The following is a 25401-nucleotide window of genomic DNA, read 5'->3' on the forward strand; positions in this document are numbered from 1 at the left end:
ACGTGGTCTCCTTGCTTAAATACCACTTCCTCCACCTTCCCAATCGAAATCTGCTCCCTCCATCGGCTCCCATGACACCCTTACTTCTCTCCTATGGCCCTGTTTCCAGTAATGCATTTATTCATGCAGCTATTTATTTGCACTCTGTTCTGTCTGTCCCGCTGTATTGACACTGCCTCCAAAGGCAAGAACAGGGGCTGCCTGCTTTCCTGCTCTGTCTCCGGCTCCTAGCTCAATGCCCGACTTAGAGCAGGTGCTGAAAAATGCTTGTTGACTAAGGGACTAAATTTTACTTGTTCCCACTACAAAAAAAAAAAAAAAAAAAAGATAATGATGTGACTGGGTAGAAGTGTTAGCTGAGGCTGCAGCCGTAATCACATGGCGGCACATAAATGTATCACATCAATGCATTGTACACCTTAACCTTATTTATACAATATCATATGTCAAATATACCTTGATAAAAGTAAATTTTTAAAAATACATTAACCTACAATAAAATACACTCAATTAGAAGCTAAGGTCATAAATACCCCTAAACTTCCCCCTAAAAAAATTCTTGTTGAATAAATGAATGGCCGGGCCTTTGCAGGCAGGCTTTGAGGAAGGCAAAGCTGCCTCTGGAAACAAAACTTCCACTTGCCGGGGGTCAGGACACCTGGGTCGTGGTCCTGATTCTGCCACTCACTTGTTTTGTGGCCGTGGGCAAGTCCCTTCTCTCTGGGCTTCAGTGTGCTCACTGTGAAATGCAGGAGTGAGATGTAGCAGGCCCCTAGGTGGGCTTGAAGGGGTATATGATATTTGTGTGGGGGGGGGGGACACACCCGTGCCCATTTTCCTCGCAAGAACATCCATAGCTTTCATCAGATTCTTAAAGGGATCTGTGACCTCAAAAAGTTCAGAACCACTAACCAAGATCCTTTTCGGCTCTGGGGGTCTACAATAGCATATAACTAGAGAGAAAGAGGAAGTAATCCAACCCATAGCAGAGGGAGTTAAAGAACTTCCATCAGGGGTGTAGGACCCCACAATAGGAACACAAGGGAGGCTGTAGGACCTGGCCTCCTGGGGAACTCCTAAACTCAACGGGGCTCTAGGTGACTGGGCAGAAGCCACACCAACTGACCCGAGGGGCTGGTTTTTCGAGAGAGGAGGCAGAAGCAAGCCAGAGTCTCCTCCCCTCTGCTCCTGCCACCGTCGGACAAGCAGCCACTTGTCTTGGGATATGGCAGAAAGCGAGGAGGCGAGGCTGGCACCTGGAGATGCCCTCCAGGCCCCTTGGCACCCAGGTCAGAGAAGGCTTGGCCGGAATGCTCAGGAGGGGCGCCAAACCCCACCTTCCCTTCTCCCAAGGTTGGCAGGCTGACACGTGGAACCAAAGGAGAGCTTAGGACATAGGGTGATCATGGGACCCTGTGGAGGCCACCTGAGGGGTGAAGGGCCTATACCCCCAGGCCCCAAAAATCCAGAGCTGGGGATCTGAGGCCTGGGAAGCAAAGAGGGGGAGCAGGCCACAAATTTGGGATGGAGGAGGAGAGTAATGTGGGCAACAGAGCCTGGGAGGACAAAGCAGGCCGCCAGAGAGAAGAAGGCAGTGTGGTCTGAGCAGAGGACAGCCAGCTTAGGGGACCGAGTTGGGGGCAGCACGCAGGGTGAAGAGGGCAATGCGGCCTGGGTGGGAAGGGGGTGCCCCAAGGGGGAGGGGGAGAGCAGGTTGTGGGTGGAGGAGGTGATGAGAGCCTGTGCCCAAGGAGAGAAGCTTAGCATGCGTACTGGAGGAGGACGCTGGTTGGGGGGACATGGTCAGTGGCAGCGATGGTGGCATGTCAGTAGCAGGACTGTCAGTGGGAGTGCCCTGGCGAGGAGCCCAGATGCCTCAGTAACTTCTAAGCCCTGACTCCTGAGGGGAGCTGAGAGCCCAAGAGATGTTTATCCGCCACAAGAACGTGGTACACGCCTCCGGCAGTGAAGCAAGAGGCCGCCTGGCTGTTCTTTCCTGGGTCACGGGTCTCCTGAGAGTTGCAGTATAGATGGCAAGGGGAGAGAGCAGCCAGAGACAGCAGCCCCCACCAGAGCAAAGGCCAGGGGAGCGGTGGGCACAGGCTGGGGCTGGGATGGAGCTTCATCCTGCAGATAAAGGAGGGCATGAGTCATGGGCGAGCGCCAGGCGCTCTCAAGAGGCCACTCAGAAACCAGCTCATCCGAATGCAGACAGACACTTGTCCCCATCCCTGTCCCTGTGGCTGTCACACACTCACGCACTCACTCCTCTCCCCCCTCCTTCTCCCTTCTCCTTGATCACCCACGCCCACTGCCCGTGGCTTCTTCCTCCATCTCAGCCCCGACTGCCTGGCCCTGGCCCTGCCCACCCTCAGGTGGCCTGCCCGGCCCCCAGTCCCCAGCCGCCTGCATCACCAGTGCAGAAGGTAGGCAGACAGAGAACATGAAGTCAAGGAGGGTCTGAGCTAGGAACAGACGAGGGAGGGACATCGTGAACTCACTTCCACCTGAAACCTTCAAGGACAGAGGAGGGCTCATGAGGCTCTGAGGCAGAGGAGAAGCCCTGATGACCTCTGGAAGGGCCTGACCACCGGAGGTTGGGCCAGGTCCCCTTCACTCACCAGACCGTCTGCCCCTTTGCCAGGGCTGAGAAGCAATAGTCTGGGATGCCCAGCTGACACCCTGAAGCCTCGCCCTACCCCGGTGCACTAAGCCAGTTCAGGCTTCCATCAGAATCACACCTGTGCCTCCACTACCAGGTCTGGGACAACTACTACACCCCACCAGGGCTGTCCCTCCCCGTGATCAATCATCACAGTGATGACCAGGGCTAGAGCTTGGGAAGGACAGAGAGTTCTATGGAGTATAACCACGAATATGTCCTCATCCTGCCTCGAAGGGGCATCTGATCAAGTGAGGCAGAGGGGTCACCAGCATAGACACACACACACACACACACACACACACACACACACACATCGGGCTTCACTAGCTCCCCCAGCGAATGGGAAGAAGGGCTGGGATACGGGCACATGGTACATTGCGTGTGGGTACAGACCCTGTGTGCCCCAGGTCGAGGGGCATAAGACAGCAGCATAATCCAAACCCCACACAGCAAACAAATCCGAGGCTGCAACCTTCCTAGGCCCCAGACGGGGAGGTAGGTTGGATTAAGCAGGTAACCTAGAGCAAGGTTACCTAGTCCTACCTAGTGACCCCAAATGTCTCCTTGTCCTCCACTTCCTCCTTGGAGAAATCTAGTGTCCACACCTAGTGGCTCCCCGACATACGCCTCGCGCAGAACAAACACCTGCCTCCCAGTGCCGGCCTATCCCCAACTCTCCGGGTCAGCTGCCCACTTGCCAGGTGCCAAGACTTACTGGAAACAGAACGCAGCGGGGAGGCTCCAGCTGCCCATATCATCTTTAGGTCAGGCCTTGGCTCTGGTAGGGCCTTCCCCAGTTCAGAAGGCGCCCTCCCCCCTGCCTACAGAGGTGGGCGACAACCGCCACAGCTACCCTGGGACACACAGTCAACTCTGGACCGGCTCAGGGGAAACAAATTCCTTCAGTGCCTTTCCGCAGCGCTCCCAGCCCTGCCCCACTTGGGTGGCTCCTGAACCTCGCCTGAACCACTTGCCCTTTTAAGTGTCAGGTCCTACATCCGCCTCCTCCCAAGGACGCAAGGGACCCGGGAGAGACCTCGGCCCCGCTCGCGGCCCCTTCACCCGGCCCCGGCCCCGGCTGCGGGCTGACAGGCGCGTCCCCGGCGGGGCTCCCTACCTGTCGCAGGTGAGCCGGGCTGGGCCCGCCACCGCCACCCGCTCCCCCTCCCCGGCCGCCCCGCGGCGCCCTACCTGAAGCGGCAGCCGCCCGCTCTCGGCGCGGACGGAAGCCCCGGGCTCCCAGCGCTCGGGCCGCGCCGGGGCCGGGGGGCTCCCCGGGGGCTGGGGGCCGCAGGGGGGCCCGGGCTCCAGCGCCTCGCAGCACACCAGGCTCACGGTGCAGCCCATCCGGCCGGGCGCCCGGCTGGCCGGGGCCGGGGGCGGGGACGAGGGCGCTGGGGGTGGGGGGGCGGTGCGGGGGGAGCCGGCCCGCCCCCCGCCCTGGCCAGCGCGCCGCCCCGGGGCGCCTCGCACGTCGGGAGGGGGGGCGGCGACGCCCCCGGCGCGTCCCCGCCCGGAGCGTGCTGGGCCCGCGCCGCCAGCCAGCCGGGGAGCGCGGGCCGGGAGAGGGGCGGCGACGCGGGCGCCCGGGCGCAGCCGCGGGCGGAGGGAGCCCCGGGGGCGCGGGGAGGGGCGGCGGCGGCGGCTCGGGCCGGGGCGGCGACCTGCCGAGGCTGGGAGGGCGAGAAAAAGACCGACGGCGCGACGGGGGAGGCAGGAAGCAGATAAGCAGAGACAGCGAGGGAGAGAGCGGGAACCTGGGGGACAGAGAGGGGGGACGGAGCCTGTGCGCGGGGAGACCAAGTCCCAGAGAAGGAGAGACAGGCAGGAAGTGGAGGCGGGAGGGCAGAGCCGGGCTCGGCCACCGCGTGTGCCACTGTTTACGGGCGGTTGCTGAAGTCTGGGAAACTGGTCCGCGCGGGTGCCTGCTCCTCTGTTCTCTGCCCCCCCATACCCGCCCTCGGGGCATCCCAGCCTAGAAAAACGAGGACCGGGAGGTGGAAAGACCCCAGCCTCAAGGAGGCGGAGCACAGCCAGGGTGAGAGGGTCACGGCCCCTCGGGGCCACCCAGCTGGCCCGGTCCTGGATCCAAGCTTTCACAGTGGTTTCGCTTCCATTCTTTTAGGAGGGGAGTGCCGGGTCGGGCAGGATGGCACTGGGGACCGGGAGACTAAGGTGGGGAGGAGGAGGGAGATACACGGGGCGGGGGGGGGGGGGCTGTCCTCCCTCCCCCCACATGCACCACACTTCCACCGAGAGACTAAAGCCTGGAGCAGGATCTGGTGGGGCAGCAGTCCCAGCCTCTTTGCGCCGCCTGCTGGGAACAAGGAAGAAAGACAAGAGCAAGTGACCCCGAAGAGAAGAGAAGGAAACTTGGATAGGGGCAATTGCTGCTGTCACTGGGGTGAGTTGGTGTATGGCCAACAAGTGACTCTACCACCAGTTCTGCCCGAAGGGTACCATCCCCCAGCTCGCCCATTCTGCCCTGGTGCCCTGGACCCTCCCTCTCCCACTTCTCTCCCCACCCACCCAGTTTTGTGCTCCTCCTGCTCTGAGCAGGGTTTCCCCCTCCAGGGTGCTGGGCTGGGCCTGAGTCACTTCCCAGGAGGCACTCTGGGAAAGGCTGCGCAGGACCCACGGTCACAAGTGACAGGCTCAGGCTGCAGTGCCCGCTCTCCAGGCCTTCCCAGGTAAGTGGCAGGGAAGGGGTCTAGGGGCGGCTGGAGAAAGGGGGCAATGCGAAGAGTGGCGGCAGAGACTCGTGGACAGAAAAAAGAGAGCTGAGGAGGTACATCTAGGTGTTCATGGTTTTTCTAGAGCATCTGGACCAGAAGGGGATGCAGAGACCCTCAGTCTGCCTTTTGGTCTACAGATGGGGAAACTGAGCCCAGGAAAAGCAAAAGGTCATACAGTGAGTTAGTAGCAGGGCCAGGATGGAGACCCAGGTCTCTTAACTCCCAGCTCAGTGTCTCCTGAACACCATCCCCGCACACCCTCCCTCCTTTACCTTCTTTTCTCTCTCCCTCCCCCTCCACTGTGTCCCGTGCTTCTTCACTCCCATCCACCCCCGAAATTCCAGCAACTACGTCCTGGGAGGCAGGGCATGAGGGTTTTCCATGCCTGGTCTTTACTCCAGGTTACATCAGGATAAGCCACTGGCCCCCAACAGCCACAGTATTCCTCTCTGAGCCCCAGGACCCACCCTGGGAGAGAACCACAGGACTAAAACCGGGTGCCCTGCTCCCACACACACACCCAGCATTCTGGCCTGGTCCCAGCTCTGGGGCCTCATTTTACTGCTGCCTCCCTTCCCTCAAACACACATTTTCCGCTCAGCTGGGGGCCAGGAAAGGATGAATGTGTGCCTCAAGGGTGATGACTGCTCTGGCAAGGCTCCCTGTGGGGGAGAGGGGTGACTTTCCCTCAGCCCAGCGTCCTTGTGGCGGGAGCATTACCAGGGCCGCTCCCATCCAGTTGCCCTGTGTGTGGGCACACAGACCTGAGTTCGAACTCTACCTTCTCCACTTAGAGCTTTGTGGCGTTAGATAAAAGCCTTACCTGTCTGTCTGAGCCCCCTTTCATCTTGTATCAAATGGAGTTAGTGACCTCCTCGATTATTACGGGGACGGAATAAGACAAGGATGTCAGGCGCCGAGCAGAGCACCCAGCACCCAGGAACTGCTCCATTAGTAGGGGCCACACCGTCCCCTTGCCACGCTGGCCTGCTGGAAGAGCTAGGCTGTTGATCCTACCCGTGAACTCACTGTGTGACTCTAGATACATCACATGCCTGGCCTAGGCTCGGATTCTTCCTTTGGATAAGGAGACAACTGGGCAGCTGAACCCAGAGGCTCCTTCCTGGGTTGTGCTTCCAGAGCCCTGAGGAATCTCATTTTGAAATACTCATGGCAGAGGAGGGGGCCGTCCTCACCAGGAACCTGCAAGGTGAGTGTGTCCCGAGAGATTTTCTGGGATTGAGTCGGGGGAGAAGTGAGGGGTCTTGGGAGCCCTCACAACCTGATGCCTGATGTCCACCTACCCCCCCCCCACAGCTGCCGTCTTGGCCGTCCTCCAGGGCTACGGGGGCCGGCAGCAGCCAGTGACAGATGCCAGTGCTGAGCTGCACAGACTCTGCGGCTGCCTGGAGCTGCTGCTGCAGGTGCCCCCCTCCCTGCGCTCCTCCCACTCCCCTCTCTCCATGCCCAGAGAGCCCCCAGATACTCAGCCCCCTCAGAGTCAGCAAGCCCTTCCTGACATCTGACCTCACTCTTGGGGGTTGACACCGTAGCCTAGGAAGTAAGGTGTGGCCAGCCTGGGGCCCGGTGGGGGTGAGGAGGGGTGGGGCGGGGTGGCCACCCTGCTCCGAGGACTGAAGTTTCAGAGGCAAGATGTCCTAGGGCCAGCCCTTCCTACGGCTGGCACTTTTGTTGAGCACGTACCACGGGCCAGGCTAAGCCCCTCTTATGCCCCACCTTATCAAACTCTCATTCTAACCCCCTGAGGTGCTTGATGGTCCTACCACCCGCACATACACCCACATAGCCTTCCCAGGTCTCTGTGTGAGACACACGTGTGTGGTGTGAGTGTCCGTGTGTGCACGTGAGGTTTGCTGGGTGCACATGTGAATCTTCTGCCAGTCTACCCCTCATCTGCTGCACTCCAGTCACACTAGCCTCCTTGAGCTTCCTAAAGCACACCGGCAGTGCACCCACCTCAGGGCCTTTGCACGTGCTATTCGCTCTGCCTGGACTGCTCTTCCCTCAGAAACTTGGATGGCACGATTTCTCATTTCCTTCAGATGTGGACTTGAGTAGTATCTGCTCGGTGAGCTCTCTCTAGCCACTCTAATGCAGAAATTCTTTTCAGATTATTTATTTATTTATCTATTTGAGAGAGAAGAGTGCAAGCGGGGGAAGCAGCAGCAGGGGGAGAGGCAGCAGAGGGAGAGGGGAGAGCTGAGCAGGGAGCCCAGTGCGGGACTCAATCCCAGGACCCCGGGATTATGACCTGAGCAGAAGGCAGCCGCTTACCCAAGTGAGCCACCCAGGCACCCCCCGAATCCTCGAATTTTTAAAACACACACACACACACCCCTAAAATCACACGCACGCAGGCAGACACACTACACACACACATCACACACCACACATGCCTCACACACATACCACATACATACATCTGTGTGCACACACACCACGTGTTTTCTGTTCTCTTTCCCTGCTTTATTTTCCTCCTTAGCAGTCCGCACTAACAATATATGTTTTACTTACTTTTTGTTTGTTCATTGTCTGCCTCCACTACCAAGCGTAAGCCCATGCAGTCAGCTTGTTCGTTGCTGCGTTCCCAGGGCACAGAACAAAGCCTGGCACATAGTACTCAGCAAGTGTTTCTGGAATGAATGGATAGAATACCAAAGGCTCAGAGAGGTCCAGCACCTTGCTCGTGGTCACACAGCCAGTAAGGGTGGAGACAGGTCTGTCTACAGTAGCCCTTTCCTCTCTCCGCGTGCTGGAATGCAAGGTGGAAACATTTTGATGCTTTCCTGTCCCTCGTCCCGCTCCCAGTTTGACCAGAAAGAGCAGAAGAGCTTCCTGAGGCCTCGGAAGGATTACTGGGACTTCCTCTGCACCGCCCTGTGGCGCCAGCGGGGTAGCACGGAGCCGGCCCGCTTCATCCGCGCACAGGACAAGGTAGCCAGGGCCAGGTGGGGGTGTGGCTGGCCTCAGCACAAGGAGGTCCTGCCACCAGGCCCTTGACGGGGATGGCCTCCAGGGCCCCTTTCCCACCCATCCTGCTCTGCTGAGCACAGACCGCTCACCTGGTCCTCCTGTCTCGTTAGCCCTGCCCTCGGCATCCCTCCGGGCACCCCTCTCGTCCCCTGACAGTACAAGTTCCCATCTTGTCTCTGTGCTGGCTGAGCTCCCTCTGTCCTAATAGCACCCCGCCCCCCACCCTGCCCCCCACCACCACTCACCCCCTGCACTCCACAGCTGAAGACTCCTCTGGCCAAAGGCCGCGCCTTCATCCGCTTCTGCCTAGCCCACGGACAGCTGGCCGAGTCCCTGCAGCTCTGCCTCCTGAGCCCAGAGTTCACCAGGTGGGGCTGGCGAGACATGCTCCTCCCGACTCCCCCTGAGCCACTGTCCCTCCCTTGTGAAAGATGCCTCTTTCCCCCCAGTGGATGGGTTAATAACAAGGAGAACAAAACGAGAGCCATGAAAGCAAGTCAAGGAAGAAAGGGCAAAGGGGGGTCAGAACACAGGAGTCCCAGTAGCACCACAATGCTTAAGCCTCCTGACCCCCAAAGGTCACTCCCGTGGGAACTATGTGGTGTAAGCAAAGGCAGATTCTTGGGGGGGGAGGGGAGCAAAGCACCAAGGCCGAAGGCCAAGGCTGCTGATCACCATTACCACAGGGAATGGTACGGCCCCCGGAGCCCTCTGGTGTGCCCCGAACTCCGGGAAGGCCTCCTGGACTCTCTCTACGCTCTCAACGGGGTAGCCTTCGACCTGGACCTGCAGTGGCCAGACCTAGATGAAGCCTGGCCCATGTTCTCCGAGTGAGTGCGTCCCACGTGGAGGGAAGCCCCTTTCCAGTGCCTCACTGCCATTTGACCACCACCCACCCCAAGCAAGCTCCACGCTCAGCCTCTGCCCCGTCAGCTCGTCAGTTCCTCAGTTCACCTCCCCTTCTTGCCGTCTGAGCCCCTGATTCCCCGCCTTCCCAGCCTTCCGTTCTCCGGTGTAAGCCCATCATGAGGCGGGAGGCTCCGTACAGTTCACACGCATGAGAAGTTGTTGGATGCTTGGGGTGGAGGTCAGAAGGATGACCCAGTGGGGGATGTCAGGATGCGTGGTGGGCGGGGAGTGTGCATGGATGGAGAGGGGGATCCATCCCCGAGGATGGGAGGGCAGGAAGGTGGGAGGGGTAGTGCCGTGAATGGGTGGCTGGACCACTGCCGGAGAGAGGCCCCTCTCTGCAGGTCCTGTCGTTCCAGTGCCAGCCGGACACAGGGAAGAAGACCCAGAAAGACCAAAGACTCTCCAAAGCAGGTGCCTCTGCCCAACCACACTCCGAGTTGCCTCCTCTCCATCTCTGTTGGGCCCCCCAGGGTGAGCAGTGACCAAGCAGACAGACAGACAGAGAGGCCAGCGTGTAGACTTGGGGATTGGGAAGCCACAGAGGACTCAAGGGTTCATATTCCTGAGGTGGTGAGGATAGCGGGGAGGGAAAGGGACCATTGGCACCGTCCGGGGGAGCCGGGGCGCCCAGGGGAGGGAGAGGTGGTCGGGTGGATAACTGGGAGCACGTAGGATGCACACCAGGGAAACCGCCTCCATTGGACAATTTGCAAATGTCTCAGTGCAGTTCAGGGAGCAACTGAAGAGCCAGGTTTCTGGGTTCAAATCCCAGCTCTGCCCCTAATAACCGAGGTCCTTGGCAAGTACTTGTACCACCTCGCAGGTGATTGTGAGGACGCGCTGAGACAGCCCGCTTAGCACAGAGCAAGGCCCCCGCCCACATGCTCAGGAAGTGGTAGCTTGTGGCTATTGCCATCCCCCAGTCTTGCTTTGCACCCCCTCGGCTTCCACGCCTCAGGTATAGACACCATGAGGACTCAGCCTCTGGCCAGAAGGGGGAACCCATCCCAATACAACCTGTAAGGTGCAGTGCTGCAGACGCACAGAACATGGGAGCACAGAGAAGGCTGCTTGAGAGGGGTGACTCTTAGCTGCTATGGGTCTGTTTAAGCTTTCAGCACAACCGTACGAGGCAGGGGTTACTATTCCCATTTCACAGACAGGTAAAGTGAAACACAGAGAAGTTCAGGGGGCAGGATGGGGGAGGGGAGAGGGTGGGAAGAACTTAGTGGAAACCAGATCAAAGGCACAGGTGAAGGAGCATAGGAGGAGAGGAAAGAACACTGAGAGGCACCCCTGCTCCCTGACCAGACCGAAGCTCGGGCCCCCGAGGCAGCTGGGGCGATGGTAACATTCCGATTGCTGGGCCTTGTCCCGGATCTCCTGAATCCCATTCCCTTAGTTTAGGTCTGTGGCCTCTCCTGTGCACCCGGTTGGTGAATTGGTGCTGAGAGTGGCTTTGGGGGCTTCTTGCAGGTCTCAGCCACACGTGGAGACCCCACAGGAGTCCGGCCAGAGACGCCGCACACTAGCCCAGCCGGCTGTCTGCGAGATGCGCCCAGGGAAGATGAGTTAGCTGGACTCCCAAGGTCCCAGCAACACAGGCAGCTTCCTCCCTTCGTGGAAAAGAACAGAGAAGATCCCAGGAGCCTTGGGCCCCCCCAGAGCATGTGGGAGCCAGCGGGGGAGGAGCTTCAGCAAGCCCAGGAAAAGGGAGCCCCAACAACTGGGATCTGCCTGGAGAACTCACCCAGCTGCCAGGGACAGAGGGAGTGTGCCGACGGAGCTCCGAAGGAGGTGATAGGGACAGAGGCTGAGGGCAGAGGGGTTCTGCCGGGTACAGAGGGGACTCACAAAGGGGGAGCAGAGTGGGGTCAGGTACACAGGCTGCCGGCCTCCAGCCCCACAGGGACAATAGAGGACAGGATGTCAGGGAGCCCACAGGAGTGGGAGGTGCTTAGCATTCCGGGGGAGCCCCAGGTCCTACAGGACCTGGGAACAAAGGAAGACTCCACCCCAGAGAGACCACAAGAGGAAAGAGGAGTGACCAGTGTGACCAGGAGAAAGGAGCCGGCAGAGGTGGCCTTGCAGGCTGTGGTCAAGGTGAGAGCAGCTGAGCGTTGTACCTGCCTCTTCCCCCCTCTCTAACTTGGCCCACAGGTGGGAGTCTTCAGTGGTGGGGGTAGGGGCATTGCAGCCCACAGATCAATTCTGATTGGTCTGCACGGGATGATTAATCTTCAAGGGGGTCTTCTTACCCTACCCTCAGGCCAGGCCCGCTTCATTCATCAGTCCTACCTGCCTGGCCCCTGCGGGGCACTTGAGTCTGAGACCCCTCCCCATCAGCTCTTCGGGGCAGCCGCCTAGCTGCCCTTGTAGACGCTTCTAGAGTCACCAAGATTGATTTCAAGCTTTCCTTGAGCCTCCTCTCTAGCCGGAGTCTTCATGCCCCTAGAGCTATAACTTTCATCCTTCAGCAAAGGAAGAAATGGTGGCTGCAGGCGCACCCAGGGGTAGAGCCTGGCCTCTCAGGGCCCAGCGCTGTCCGCAGTCCTGCCCTCCCCTGAAGGGCTGTCTCCCCTGGCCTGGGGCCTCACGGGGATGTTTGTCAGGTCAGACTGGGGGGGGGGGGGGCTGGGATCTCTGCCCTCCTCCTTTAGCCTCCTTTTACCTTCCTTTACCCCCCACCCCCAAGAGCCTGAGACATGAGCTCCGGAAGACCAAGGAGCAGGCCCAGCACCAGGAGCAGCTGCTGAAGGAGCAGGAAGGGGAGCTGAGGACACTGCAGGAGCAGCTCAGCAGGTAACCTTGGCGACCACCAGCACAAACAGGCCTGGCCCAGCCGGCAGGACCACAGGCGCTCCCTGGCTCCTGCTCGCCCCTTCGTGGTCATGCCAGTAAGCGCCTTCTGAGTGCCTCCCGTGCTGGACGCAACTTCCAGATGCTGAGGCATGCAGGGCATGACTCCTGGGGCTCCTCGAGGAGCTCCCACTGACCTCCCCCCACCCCCCTCACTTGCCAGCCCCTCCCTCGCTGGCCTCCCTGAGAGCCTCCAAGAGAGGTGGATGCCTCCTGCCCTCCACACTCACCTTTGCCCCTCTGTGGCTGCTCCCCTCTCTTTTTAAGCCAGTCTCCCTCCCTGCCCCTCCACACTCCTGCCCTTCGTCTCTCCATCTTTCCCCTGTTCAATTGTCTCTCATTTTCCTGCTCCCTGTTACAGCCTGTCTTTCACCCTCTTGAATCACAATCATCTTCATAACTATCACGGACTAAGCATTTACTATGTTCCTGGCACAGTTCTAGGCATTTCCTCCTAACAAACCTATGAGGTAGGTTCTTTAAAAATCCCCATTTTATAGATAGGGAAACTGAGTCTCAAAGGCACCACACAATTCACGCAATGTCACCAGTTAGCAGAGTTGTGAGGTCTGCACCCCAGCAGCCGACTCCAGAACCAGCGGGCTTATCCGCGGGCCCTCAGGCAATATTTGGAGCATCTGTGTTTATCTCAGTCCCTCTGTCTATCCCACTCAGCCCCTCTCACCCTCCAGCTTGTTCGACTGTCCGTCATCACATTAACCTCAAGAGCCCGGAGCACACTCTCTCAGTGTCGGAGCTTCTCTTTCAGAACTTTTTAAATATCTCCGCCATGCAAAGGTCTCCCTTGGTCTGACTCGGTCTCTCTGTGTCTGTCTCGCTTGGTCTCTGTGTGCCTCCGTCTGCCCACCTGGCTCTGTGTGTTGTACCTGGCTGACGCCCGCCCCGGGGCCGGGAGGCCAGCCCGAACCCCACTGGAGCCTGGGCAGCTGTGCTTCAGACTGAATCATGGGGCAATTTACGGACTCTGCTTAAAAGGCTGAGAGAGGCTGTGGGCCCAGAAACCAACCCCAAAGGGCCCCCCCCCCGGGCTCCTCCCACCGGACAGAGGGAGAGGAGAGACTGACCTGGGGCAGGTCAGTAGGATAACGGGAGACCCTCGCACGTCATCAGAAGGACCCTGGCTTTGACTCAGAGTGTGATAGGAACCACTGAGAGTTCTGAGCAGGGAAGGGACAAGACGTGACTGTTTGCTTTAAGTACGTCAGCTTTTTTTTTTTTAACAATTCAGTGGGTTTTACTGTATTCATAAAATTGTGCATCGATCACCCCAGTTTTAGAATATTTGCATCACCCGAAGAGAAACGCTGTGCCATTAGCAGTCACTGCCCGTTCTCTCCCAACCGCCCCGCCCTGAGCAAGTGCTCGTCTGTCCCCATAGGCGTGCCTACTCCAAACTGATCTGTGCTTTCAAGGGCTCAAGGCTGCTGCTCTATGGAGCTAGTCTGTAAGGAAGCAGGGACGCTGATGAGGAAGGGGAGTGCGGGGGAGCCCCCAAATGCTCTCTGGCAGTGAAGGTGCAGAGAAGTTGTAGGATTCTCGATCCACTGTGAGGCCAGGCTTCCTGATGGTAGAGAGAAAAACAGACGTCAAGACTGACTCTCATTTTCCCGCCTGACCAGCTGGAAGGCTGGAGTCCCAGCTGACGGTCTGCCATGGCAGGGCAGGCTTGTGGAGGACATTTCAGGAGTTGAGGTGAGAGCATGTTAAGTTTGAGACGCCCATGGGAGCAAGTGGAGGCGCTGGCCAGACAGGAGGGTGTGGAGCTCAGAGGAGAGGCACGGGCTGGGGATCTGCTGGAGAGTGGTCAGAACGCGGGTTTTGGGAACAGAAGCTTTAGCGGGCTAGGAGGACGATGCGCTCCCCTGCCTCCTGGGATCCAGGGAACTCAGGAGGAACATCTCACTCCAGGGGCCATGGGCATCAAGCTGTCTTGATGGAGATTGGCTGTCTCACCACCGCCAGATAGAAGTGCCATGGGGCCCACTGAGGCAGCCAAGACTAGTATCATGCTTCTACTGTGGCCATGAGCAGGGTGACAGCTGTGAACAGGCCAGGCGGTGTCTGCTGTCCAGGACCTGCGGAGACAGACAACAGATCAACAACTAGAAATCAGATGTCAGCTAATCAGGGGGCTGTGGGAAAACATCAGTCCAGGAAAGGGGCTAGAGAAAGGAGAGTCACTTAGACTTAGAGTCACGGGCTTCCCCTGCAAGGAGATGACAGTTGAGCAGAAGCCCCGATCCCTGGAAAAACTGGACCGTGCAGATATGGTGGGAGAAGTGCTCCAGGCAGAGGGACCGGCAAGTGCAAAATCCCAGACATGCACGTGGGGACAAGCAGGCCCGTGGGGCTGGAGCAGAGGGAGACTTCCATGTGCTCTGGAAGACTGGAGCAGAGCCTTGAGCAGGAAGTGAGGGGTCCCAGGGTTTTCTGGATTGTTCTGTCTGTGGTGTAGAGAATAGAGTGAAGGTGGGCAGCGGTGCAGCCCCTGGGAGCAGAGCCCCAGGCTGGACACACAGGCGAGACACAGCCAACCAGCCAAGCACCAGGCCCCAGCAGACCAACCAGGGGCTAAGAAAATACATTTGGAACTGAGCTATGAGGATTCGATACCCACTTCCCAGCTTTCTGGTCGTGGCACCTTGGGAAACTGGCCTTTCTTCCCTGGCCTCTGGTCCCTGATTTGCAAAAGGAGATGGTTGGATCTCTAAAGTTCCTCCTTCCAGCTCCGATGCTCTGTGAGACCATCTTTCCAAGCAGGTGGATTTCCTCTGCCCCTGGGTGAGACCTCAAAGCAAAGGTGATTAGATCAGATATAAGTGGTAGAGGTCCTCAGATGGGGAATTAGGCAAACATCACACTCCTCCCCCTCCCCACACCCGAGCTCCTTTGAGGCACACCAGGGCTCATACGGATCCGTCCCTTGCTCCCACCGGCTGCCCACTCAGCACTGGCGCCGTAAACCACGAAAGTGTAGGGAGGCAAAAAGAGTTGATGGCATGACAGGCCTGCATCCAGATTTCTGCCCCCTCCACATGTCAAGCAAGTGTGATTTCCTCGCTGAAGCTCTGTTCTCTTTCCTGTGAAATGACGATCATATTACCTGGCCATACATTTGTGAAAATTAAACGACACCAGGCTATAAAGCACTGAGCTCAGGGTCTGGCACGTAGTAGGTGTTCAATAGACCTGAATTCCTTCCACGTCACCTCCTGCACCAGGAGTGTCTGTCAGCCCCCTCTTGAAATACTTGGGTGGCTTTCCATTGCACTGAGATGAAAATCCACTCCTCCCAGGGCCAGCAAGGCAGAGATCAGGCCCTGCCTCTTTCACCTCGTCTCTTGCTTACCCCCACCTCCTGCCCTTCATGATGTTTAGCTTCCCTTGTCTTCTTTCAGTTCCTCAAACACGCCAAGTTCTTGCCAACTTGCAGACCTTTGCATGTGCCTTTCACTGGCTCTACATGGCCGACTTCTCATCTCTTAGATCTGCTTAAAGGTCACCTCGTCTCAGGAGTCTTTCTCGAGCACCCTCTCAAGTCTGTCCCTGCCTCTCCTTTATCCCGATCATACGCTCAGCTTCACCATGTTAGTGGCCTATCACTTCTTTTGAACACTGCCCCAGACACTCTGGGGCTCCAGCGAGAGCCATAGGCACTGCTCTATTCCTGCCACGTCGAACAGCCCCTGGCACACAGTAGGTGCTTAATAAATGCTCCCTCCCACCTCAAAGACACACTGTAACCACAGTGCTCACATCAGGGCCTGCACCTGCGACACCAAGGCCCTGGGATCAGTGCACAAGTAAACTAGCTTGGGAAAAGGAAACGCCAATACTAAGAAGTAAGGATACTGGAGACCAATGTTTGTTTAAAGTCAGAACGCAGCCCTGGAACAGCCTTCCTTAGGGCTGCAGGGACTGACTGGTCTTTCAGGATTTCCATGGGTATCTGGTGTCGGTTTGATTTTACAGCCCACCCAGCTTTCTTCTCTGAGGCCTGCTACACAGCGGCGTTGTAAAAATTCATAATTCAGTTCGCTGTGAAGCCTCTTGCAAGCCTCAAACACACTGAAGCCCGGGGTGTGGCCACGCACAGACAGACACATGCACACACACACGCACACATATCTGAGGTCACAGGATGTGCACCCGTCTTTGCAACACGCTCCCATGTGAGCGATGGAGGGAGGGGCTGACCCGGGGCTGGGACCTTCTTATTTCCAGTCCAGCAGATTTCTTGGAACCTTCTAGGAAGCCACCAAAGACAAAAAGAAGAGGCAAGAATAGAGCCGAGGCGATGCCAAGCCCAAACTGAAACAAAAATTTAAGAAAGCCATATGTTTAATATTGCCTTTTTAATTGAAAAGACAATGTACCATAATTTTTCAAAATATTTTAAAACCTAAAAATCCCCCAAGCCCTACACCAGTTACCCCCCTCCCAAACCAACAATTGTTCTCAGCCGGGCACAGCCCATCCCGCCTGCAGCCCCAGACAACCCCCCTTTCCCTCCAGTGAGCTGCCATGATGGTGAGTATGCCTTTCAAGAAAATTACATTTTAAAATGGAAATGTTAAAAAAAGAAAAGAAAAGAAATGCAAATGGAAATGTTGGCTACACCCTGTTTTCATTCCTTTGAATGGGTGGTAAGGAGTCAGCCTACAGATGTCGTGCTATACACCGTCCTCCATTTGGTGTGTGTGGCACAATGTGTGATACGTGTGTGTGCATGTGCGTGGCCTGGGAGCGTGTGGGGGTGTGGAGAATGCGTGGAGTATGTGTGTATATGGGAGTGTGTGTGTGGTGTGTGTCATGTGTGTATATTGTGTGGTGTGTATGGTGTGTGTGTGGCACATGGTATGTGTGTTGTAAGTGTGTGGTGTGTGGTATGTGGTATATGTGTGTTGTGTCATGAGTGTGTTGTGTGTGTGTGCTGTGTTGCAAGTGTATGTGCTGTGATATCAGTATGTAGTGTGAGATGTACGTTATGTGGTGTGTGTGATGTGTGTAGTGCGTGTGGTGTATTGTGACTTGTGTAGTATGTGTTGTGAGGCATGGTGTTTGGGTTGTGAGTGTATCTGGTGTGTGTGTGTGTGTGTGGCATGGGGGCTGTGAGGGGCGGAAGGATATGTGAGTGTGTACATATACGTGAGCGCGTGCGTGGTCAGTGTGTGTGGGTGTGTGTGGTGTGTGTGAGCACGTCCGCCGTGGGAGGCACCGCCAGCTCCCCGCAGGCGCTCCCCAGCAGGCGGAGACCCGGCCTAGCTCGCGACAAACGCTGAGACCTGAGTGCTCGTTCTGTGCACAGGTGTTGGGAAGAGAGGGCCCGGCTGCAGGCAGAGCTGGAGCGCAAGCAGCAGGAGGCCGAGAGGAGGGACGCCGTGTACGAGGAGGAGCTTGGAGGGCAGCGGGACCTGGTCCGCGCCGTGAAGATGAGGGTGCTGGAGCTGATCCAGTAAGGGCGGACGCGGCGGGGCAGGGATGTGGAAGGGGGGTTGGCGTGGGTTGTAGAGACCGGGGAATGAAAATTCTACTCCACTAAGCACTATCAAGCAGGGTTCTGAACCTTTCATGTATGCTAATTCATCTCCTTCTTTTGGCCACCCCAGCTGTTCTCCTCATTTTATAGATGAGGAAATTAAGGGTCAGAGAGGCCGATGTGGCCAGCAAGGACACACAGCATATAAATTAGAGAGAGTCTGGCTCTCAGGCACGCCACCACTCCCACCCACCCCCACATACACATACACCTACTAAGGTTAGGGGAAAGGAAAGGAGCCCATGGAAAGAGAAGGAATTGAGAGAAGGGGGAGGTTAACCAAAAGCTAATCGTATGTCCTGTACCTGACTGCCTGCTGGACTTCCGCAGACCCCTGGGCCTATGGGCCGTCCTGGGTCAGCTGTCCTAGGTTCCAGAGGCTGAGCTCGCCAGGATCGAGTCCAAACCACTAAGCCTGGTTTCTGCCCTTCAGGCTAGTGGGGAGCTAATGTTATACTTTATCCCAGCTCAGGAAGCAGGACACCATTGGACTCAGGTTCCATTAGAATTGGAAGGTCGCTGAGGAACCATCTAAATCCTCTTGCACAAAATCCAGGTGATATTAAAGATGAGAGAAGAGAGATGTCAACCTGGAAAGAGCAAAGAATTTAAGGAATGATCTCCTCCAAGGAACTGTCAACTGGGAGAAAGGGAATATGTAAAAAATTAGCTGTATGTCTCACAAAAGAATTTAAGGTAGCCAACAATAAAAGACATATATATACGTATATATATATATATATATATATATATGTACACATGTGTATATATGCATATATATATACCCATGTGTATATATATGACATATATATGTATATATATATATACACACATGGGTATATATGCATATATATATACCCGTGTGTATATATATGATTGTTAAAGAAAAATAGATGAAATGGAAGAGGAAAAATATATACTCTCAAGGTATTAGGATAAGGGTTAGGGTTGAAATTTAACTCTGAGCATCTTGGCAGCTGAATCAAAAATGGAAACCCGGAAAGTTGCCTAAGTGTCACTAGGCATTCCAAGGAAGTACACCAGTGCATCAAGAGAGAAAAATGCTTTTCCTCATGTTAAAGAAACTCATCACAGGATCCCAAACTATATAATATAATGTCCCTTGCAGAAGCATCATGGAAAATCTGGCCCTACGCAAAAAGAAGGGGGGAAGCCATAGAGGCTGACTTCTGCATCAAGATGGTAGACGGACACAACACATCACCTCTTTTCCATCCTGAGATCTCACTAGAATGATGGTAAAGAAATAAGGAAATAAAACTTATAATAGAGAGAAAGGTGGAGGAGCCAACCACAGAGAAGAGTTTCTGGTTTCCAGAAACCGGAAAATGGATGAAAAAACAGATACTGGATTTAGCCCAAGTTAGAACTTCAGGGCCCAGAGACTCCAGGAACACAGATGGCAGAAATGAGACGAGGGACAGAAATCAGGGAAATTAACTGATAAAGTCATTAGAAAGAGCAGTGAACACTCCCTGCTTTCTGCCTGCCTCCCCAACTACAGAATATCAACCCTCAGGGATCTATCTCCCAGGCAAATAATTAAAACATCCTTCTCTAAAAAAAAAAAAAAAAAAAAAAAAAAAAAAAAAAAAAACCGCTAGATGCCCCCAAATAAAAGAGCGGTATGTTCTGACATTTGACAGTCCGTGGGGCAGGTAGCTCCCTGCTCAGTCCTTCCTAAAGGGAAGCCGTAAGCCAACCACCCCTGTCCACTACTTAAAGCTCCAGCAGCTTAAACATGAAATGGTAACCAGAGATCCCCAGATGTTTGAGAAGAATCTAGAACATAAAAGGGAGCGACAAAGATAAACAAAAAGTTCCGTCTCCTGTGAAACAAGACGCTGCAGAGCGTAACCGTCAAAGGATGAGACATGTTCTTGGAAAATAAAATATCGCTCACAGTTTTTTTATCATAAGGATTGGAAAAGAAAGAGGAGTCAGTCTCTCAGGACATAGAGTGAAAGGCAGGAAGACATGGAATACATAAGAGAAACAATCGCAAACATGATGAAACAATCCAGGAGTTTCACTATCTTCTCCAACTGACAAGAATTCCAAAGGAGAGAATAAAATCGAGGAGATTATCAGATAAAAAGATGAGAGACTTTCCCAGCTCTGAGGGTCACAGGTCTTCAGATGTAAAGATCTCACTTGAGTGACCAGTACAACAAGCGAAAGGAAGGGGAATGTACATCGAGATACATCATTGGGAAATCTCTGTAAAATAAAGGCAAGGACAATATACTCAGACACGTCACTTATAAAAGAAGTAGGACACAGAGAAACATGTTAAGGATCAATGGTGCTTGGGTGGCTCAGTTGGTTAAGCATCCAACTCTTCATCTTGGCTCAGGTCTTGATCTCAGGGTCGTGAGTTCAACCCCTGCATTAGGCCCCACACCGGGTGTGAAGTTTACTTAAAAAAAAAAGAAGAAGAAGAAGAATCAATGCAGTCATACTTTAAAGTTCTAAGGAAAGACAGCTTTTGCCCTAGAATTCTAAGTCCAGCCAAATTATGAAGCGAGTAGGGAAGGTGATGCAGGAAAGACGTTTTTCAGAAAAACAGATCACAGAAAATGTACCTCCCACATAGCCTTTCTTGAGAAGTTAATTAAGGATGTACTTCAGAAAAACGAGGAAGTAAGCCAAGAAAGAAGATGTGGAATTCAGGAAACAGTCACGGTAGCCTAGGAGAGAAGTAAAGGGAATTCCCAAGATGACAAGAGGACAGCAAGCCCAGGGATCAGTATGTCCAGGCTGTAGGAGCAGTATTGAGGACCAGGAGGAAAGTCTCTGGGGAGAAAGAGAATCAATAGAATACCTGATATGATGAAGAATTTGTTGGAGAGAGGGAATAATTAGGCTATGTTAAAGGCAAGTCATGCAAGGGGCAAAGAAAGGTAATTGGAAAGTCCTGGAAAACCAGAAACTTTCCAAGAAAGGAAATGTTTAGAACACATCTTAGCTCTCCTTGAAGCAATATGCGTATATGTTGTCTAATAATGTAAATAGTATTAATAGATTTTTTAATGTTAGAATCAAACTAAAGACCAAGCACAGAAAACAACTGCAATTATGGAACAAATGTAAATGTTATCACCTAAGCATTATTAAGTATAGGATGGAATCCAATAGAACTTTCTGTGAGGATGGAAATGTTCTATATTTGCCCTCTCCAATATGGTGGCTACCAGTCACATGTAGTGACTTGAGTACTTCAAATGCGTCTTGTGTGACTGAAGAACTGAAGTTCTAATTTTAGTTCATTTTAGTTGAATTAAATATAAATTAAAGTAGCCAGATGTGGCTAGTGGCTACCGTAGTGGATGTTGCAGGAAAAGATAAGTAGGAGGTGGGCAAAGGAGGCCCCCTGAAGAGGAAGAGATGCTGGCATCATATTACAGAATGGCAGTCAGGATGCTATCTGTGCTTATAGGATGAGTGAGAAATAAATGTGTGAGTATATTCCGCAAAACTACAGTAGCAAGAGAGGAACCAACAATAGGGATATTCTGGGGAGGAAGGAGGTGGAGTTAGTGGGGATGGTACTAAATAAGCTGACTCCCTGACGTCAAGGTGAGGAGCTCTGTAGATGTTCTGTCTTGATACACCAAGAAGAGAGGATATGAGCATATTACTTAAGTGTGGAAGTAACATCAAGGAGAAAAAGTATACGAAGTGGTTTGCCACTGAGATTGGAAGAAGTGGGGAGGGTGTCTATTTCCGTTTGGTATAAGTTCTTCTGTACTGTTGGATTTTTAAGTCATGTGTATGTATCATTTTGACCAAAAAAAATCCTTTTTTTTAAAAGAGGGAGACATAGGGGGAGGGGCAGAGGGAAAGAGAGAGAAAATCTTAAGCAGGCTCCATGCCCTGCTCAGAGCCGATCTCACAAAACCCTGAGGTCATGACCTGCCCGAAATCAAGAGGCGGAGCTTAACTGACTGATCCACCCAGGTGCCGCCTAAACATCCTTAACACACACACACACACACACACACACACACACACACACACACACACACACACACACAGAGTGAGGATAGTTTTGCAAGAGTGTAGCATACATAACTAGAAGGGGATTTGTATGAAGTGCCAAATAAAAGCTAAGGGCATTATAAGAAACTGCTGGGAGCTTCTACAATCAGGGAGCACTCCTTGGAGGAGGTGGGATATGAAGGTTATGTTGGACGAGGGGGACCCGGGCATCACCATCCATCTTCCCAAAGACTACAGCCTCCCTCATATTGTGTGTGTGTGTGTGTGTGTGTGTGTGTGTGTGTGTGTGTGTCTTTCATGGTCTCTTTATTTCTGTCTTTATCACTACATCTCTTTCTGTCTCTCCATCTTTCTCTATATTTGTCTCTCCCTTTCCCTGTGTGTCTCTGTGTGTCTCTGCATCTTGTTCTCTTGGTCTTTCTCTCTCTCTCTCTCTACATTTATCTCCCCATCTACCTCTCTGTGTGTCTCTCTTTATCTCCCTCTCCGACTCCCTGACTTCCTTTCTCTCTGACCATCCTCTCTGTCCCTCTTTGTCTCCCTCTCATTTTCTATGTCTCCGTGTTTCTCTTTCTCCCCCTCTTGGTCTCTCCATCTTCCGGTCTCGTGTGCGTCTCCCACCCCCATCCACCCATCAGAGAGAAGGATGACCTGTGGCAGAAAGCCCAGCATCTGTCTTCCATGGCCCCCGGATGCTGCGTGGACTGCAGCAAGATCTTTGGCCGGCTGTCTCGGCGGTACCCGTGCAGGTAATGGGGAGGGCACAGAAGCCTTGGTCTGGGACAAGTGCTGCTTCTACCAGCCCACAGTGCTCTGCCCCTGCTGGGAAGGGAGGGACATAGGAACTGAGGGTTTATGAAAGCTACTTAGAGCCGGCCACTCACTTTACACAACACTTAGCATAGACATGAACCAGAACAGGGGAAAGGGGTCAGACAAGCAGCAGTGTCTGGAAGATGGGACTGTGCAATCCTTCCGAGAAGAGACATGAACAGGCTTCTGGAATGGGAGGAGATCTCCAGTACAGAGGAAGCGGCTCTCTTCACCTTCCTCTGGGAACAGGGTGGCAGGACAAGCCGTGGGAGAGAGGGAAGGGGGCCAGCAGGAGAACCTACCATTTGGATTTAAAGGACTCTGGAAGGGGTGGGGCATTGAGACACCTTTTAGGAAAGGGGAGGCCTCCTTGGACAGACCCAGGGCTGCTCTGCTGGGAGATAAGGAACAGTGCATGCTCAAACCCCATGCTCCCCTCCCCGCCACACACCCATGAGCTCCCCACTCTTCCCACTCTGCTCCCAGGCTCTGCGGAGGCCTGGTTTGCCATGCCTGCTCTGTGGATTACAAGAAGAGAGAGCGCCGCTGCCCACCCTGCTCCCAGAAGGGAGACGCTCAATCCAACTGATGGGATCACCTGGGTCGGGCCACCCACCGCCACCCCAGCCAGCTTCCTCCCTCCGCCCTTCCCACCCCTGTGGTCTGACCAGTCCTGCCCTCTAGAAGTTGGTGATCTAAGGTGGACAGCACTTGTGTGCACATCTGCAGTGTGGAGAGTGGAAGCTGCCGGCTCGCAGGCAGGAGACAGGAGGCCGGTTGGAGCCCTGCATCCCCCACCCATGAGCAGGGCGGCTTGCATCCCCCACCCATGAGCGGGGCGGCTTGAGAAAGCTCACAGCTGTCCGGGCTTCTTCTGTCGGGAAGGGCGCCAGGCACCATCCTCCCTAAAGGCCCTCCAGGCTCAGAACATCCTGGGCCAAGAAGAAGACCCAGGGGCCCTGACATTTCTCCGCACCCCCACCTCACCCAGCCCACCATTCACCACACTTGGGAGCATCCTGTCTGGAGTGGGCTTTGAAGGTCTACTTTTGCTGTTTCATTTTCAACAGCTTTCTTGAGGTCCTATTGACATTGACCACACTTCGCATAAATCGCACAATTGGATGAGTTTGACTGTAATATACACCCATGAAACCATCACCATATTCACAATAATGAACACAGCCATCATCCCCAGAGTCTCTTCATGCCCCTTGTAACCTCCCCCCTCCTCCTCCCAAGGCAACCACTTATCTGCTTTCTACCCCTTAGACCCTAGTTTTCCGGAATTTTATATAAACGGAATCATAGAGTACGCACTCTGTATTGTCTGCCTTCTTTCACACAGCGGACTTATTCTGGGGTTCACGCATGTTGGTGGACATATCGACAGTCCCTATTTACCGTTAAGTAGAACTCCACGGCATGGAGAGACCACACTTCTGTTTACACACTCATGTCGCCAGACATTTGGATTGTTTCCAGTTAGAGGCTGTGACATGTACGTTTCCTGCGATCAGCTGTGTACAAGTCTTTGTACAGACATTTGCTTTTATATCTCTTGGAGAAATACCTAGGAATGAAATGGCCAGGTCCTATGATAGGCATACGTGTAACTTTTAAGAAACCGCTGAGTTGTTTCCCAAAGAAGTTGTGCGTGGTCCCCTCCCACCGGCAGTGTTTGGGAGTCCCCGATGTTCCCCAGAGCACAGACATGGGGCTTGGGCCTCTCTCTCCTTTCCTTCCACAACTGCTATGGTGACTCGGTCGGTCCCAAGTGGTGAGTGCCCGGGGGGGAGGGGCCGAGACCAGCCGACTCTCCATGCAGTGCTCACTCAGCTACATTTTCATGAAGACGGTGGAGGAGGACTCGTGTAGCTTCACGGTACAAGATCATATCCCCTGCCTGCCTGAGAAGTCGTATGTAAATTCTGTGTCATTCCCTGGGCACCCGATTGTGGTGCTTCTGAGAATACCAGTTCAGAAGAAGCGTGGGCCCCACTCTGTATCAGGGGATTAGCTGCCCTATCTGAGCTCCAGGGCAGACTTTGTGGCCCCAAACAGGCATGCGTGCTATGATTCCCATCCCCTTCGCCTCACACAGACCTCCAGAGCCTCTGCAGTGGTTGGGCAACCCTGTGGCTCTGGCCAGCGCCTGTGCACCGCCTCTTGGGGTCAGGGCCACCCAGAGTTGCATCCATTACCATTGCATGGAGCAAGAGTTTTGCAATAGCAGTTCCTGCCCTGGAGAGCCGGGTGAGAACTTCTCCTTAGCAAAGGCTGCCACAAGGTGAGGGGCAGGGAATGGAGGGAGCGGCGGGGGGCAGGGCTGGGGCTCTGGTGCAATCAGGGCAATAGAGTCACCCCTCCCCTAAAGGGCAGCAGCCCCTTCTCGAGGGTCCGATTTGCTCAGAAACTTTTATTAGGGCAAGGTTCATATTCTAGTGGCAGACATCATGTTCTAGGAGAACCCCAGTGCTGAGCGCACGTCTGCCTGAAGAACTGCGGGAGCGAAGAGACCTAGCAGAAGCCAATGTTCAAAGAGGAGGCAAAGAGTTCTGTTCCTGGACCAGAACTCAACCAAAGGAAATCAGGGGCCGGGAATGGGGGAACTTGACCTTCTCCCCGTCTGGGAGGGACAGAAGGACAATGCTGATGACCAGCTTCTAGCTCCACACTGCCCCCCCAAAGAGTCCCCACCAAGTCCAACGAAGAGCACAAAAGCTCCACAAAGACATGAGAGGACTGGGGAGAAGTTTCCACAGTCACCACAGGCCACCCCGGTGCTGCAAGGGCGCCGGTCCTTCAGCAGTGACTGCAGAGCGTGTGACTAGCACAGC

At 54.6% G+C, this 25401-nt stretch overlaps 2 protein-coding genes across 15 annotated transcripts; one reads left to right on the top strand and one right to left on the bottom strand.

The window, feature by feature from the left end:
• Positions 1 to 800: 800 nt before the first annotated feature.
• On the bottom strand, positions 801 to 4044 carry LOC123000630 (tensin-1-like). The gene is made up of 2 exons (XM_044381185.3): positions 3857 to 4044; positions 801 to 2127 (listed from the first exon to the last, which is right to left on the bottom strand). The coding sequence occupies exons 1-2, from the start codon at positions 4010 to 4012 to the stop codon at positions 2002 to 2004; spliced, it is 282 nt and encodes a 93-aa protein (XP_044237120.2). The 5' UTR covers positions 4013 to 4044; the 3' UTR covers positions 801 to 2001.
• Positions 4045 to 4418: 374 nt separating this feature from the next.
• On the top strand, positions 4419 to 23876 carry RUFY4 (RUN and FYVE domain containing 4). Of its 14 annotated transcripts, XM_048214312.2 has the most exons (14): positions 4983 to 5069; positions 5240 to 5355; positions 5483 to 5576; positions 6541 to 6610; positions 6718 to 6824; positions 8230 to 8355; positions 8656 to 8762; positions 9081 to 9224; positions 9648 to 9777; positions 10783 to 11409; positions 12002 to 12108; positions 17495 to 17641; positions 22387 to 22497; positions 23048 to 23876. In XM_048214312.2, exons 3-14 carry the CDS (start codon positions 5538 to 5540, stop codon positions 23148 to 23150), a joined length of 1818 nt encoding a protein of 605 aa, XP_048070269.2. In that variant the 5' UTR covers positions 4983 to 5069; positions 5240 to 5355; positions 5483 to 5537; the 3' UTR covers positions 23151 to 23876. The 14 variants fall into 14 exon arrangements, with proteins under 14 accessions (XP_026347760.3, XP_026347754.3, XP_044237108.3 ...); XM_026491975.4 differs by lacking the exon at positions 5483 to 5576 and having other exon boundaries at positions 4419 to 5069; positions 5225 to 5355; positions 10783 to 11103; XM_026491969.4 differs by lacking the exon at positions 5483 to 5576 and having other exon boundaries at positions 4420 to 5069; positions 5225 to 5355.
• Positions 23877 to 25401: the final 1525 nt, after the last annotated feature.

This window comes from Ursus arctos, unplaced genomic scaffold, assembly GCF_023065955.2.
Source record: "Ursus arctos isolate Adak ecotype North America unplaced genomic scaffold, UrsArc2.0 scaffold_1, whole genome shotgun sequence".
Classification (NCBI taxonomy): domain Eukaryota; kingdom Metazoa; phylum Chordata; class Mammalia; order Carnivora; family Ursidae; genus Ursus; species Ursus arctos.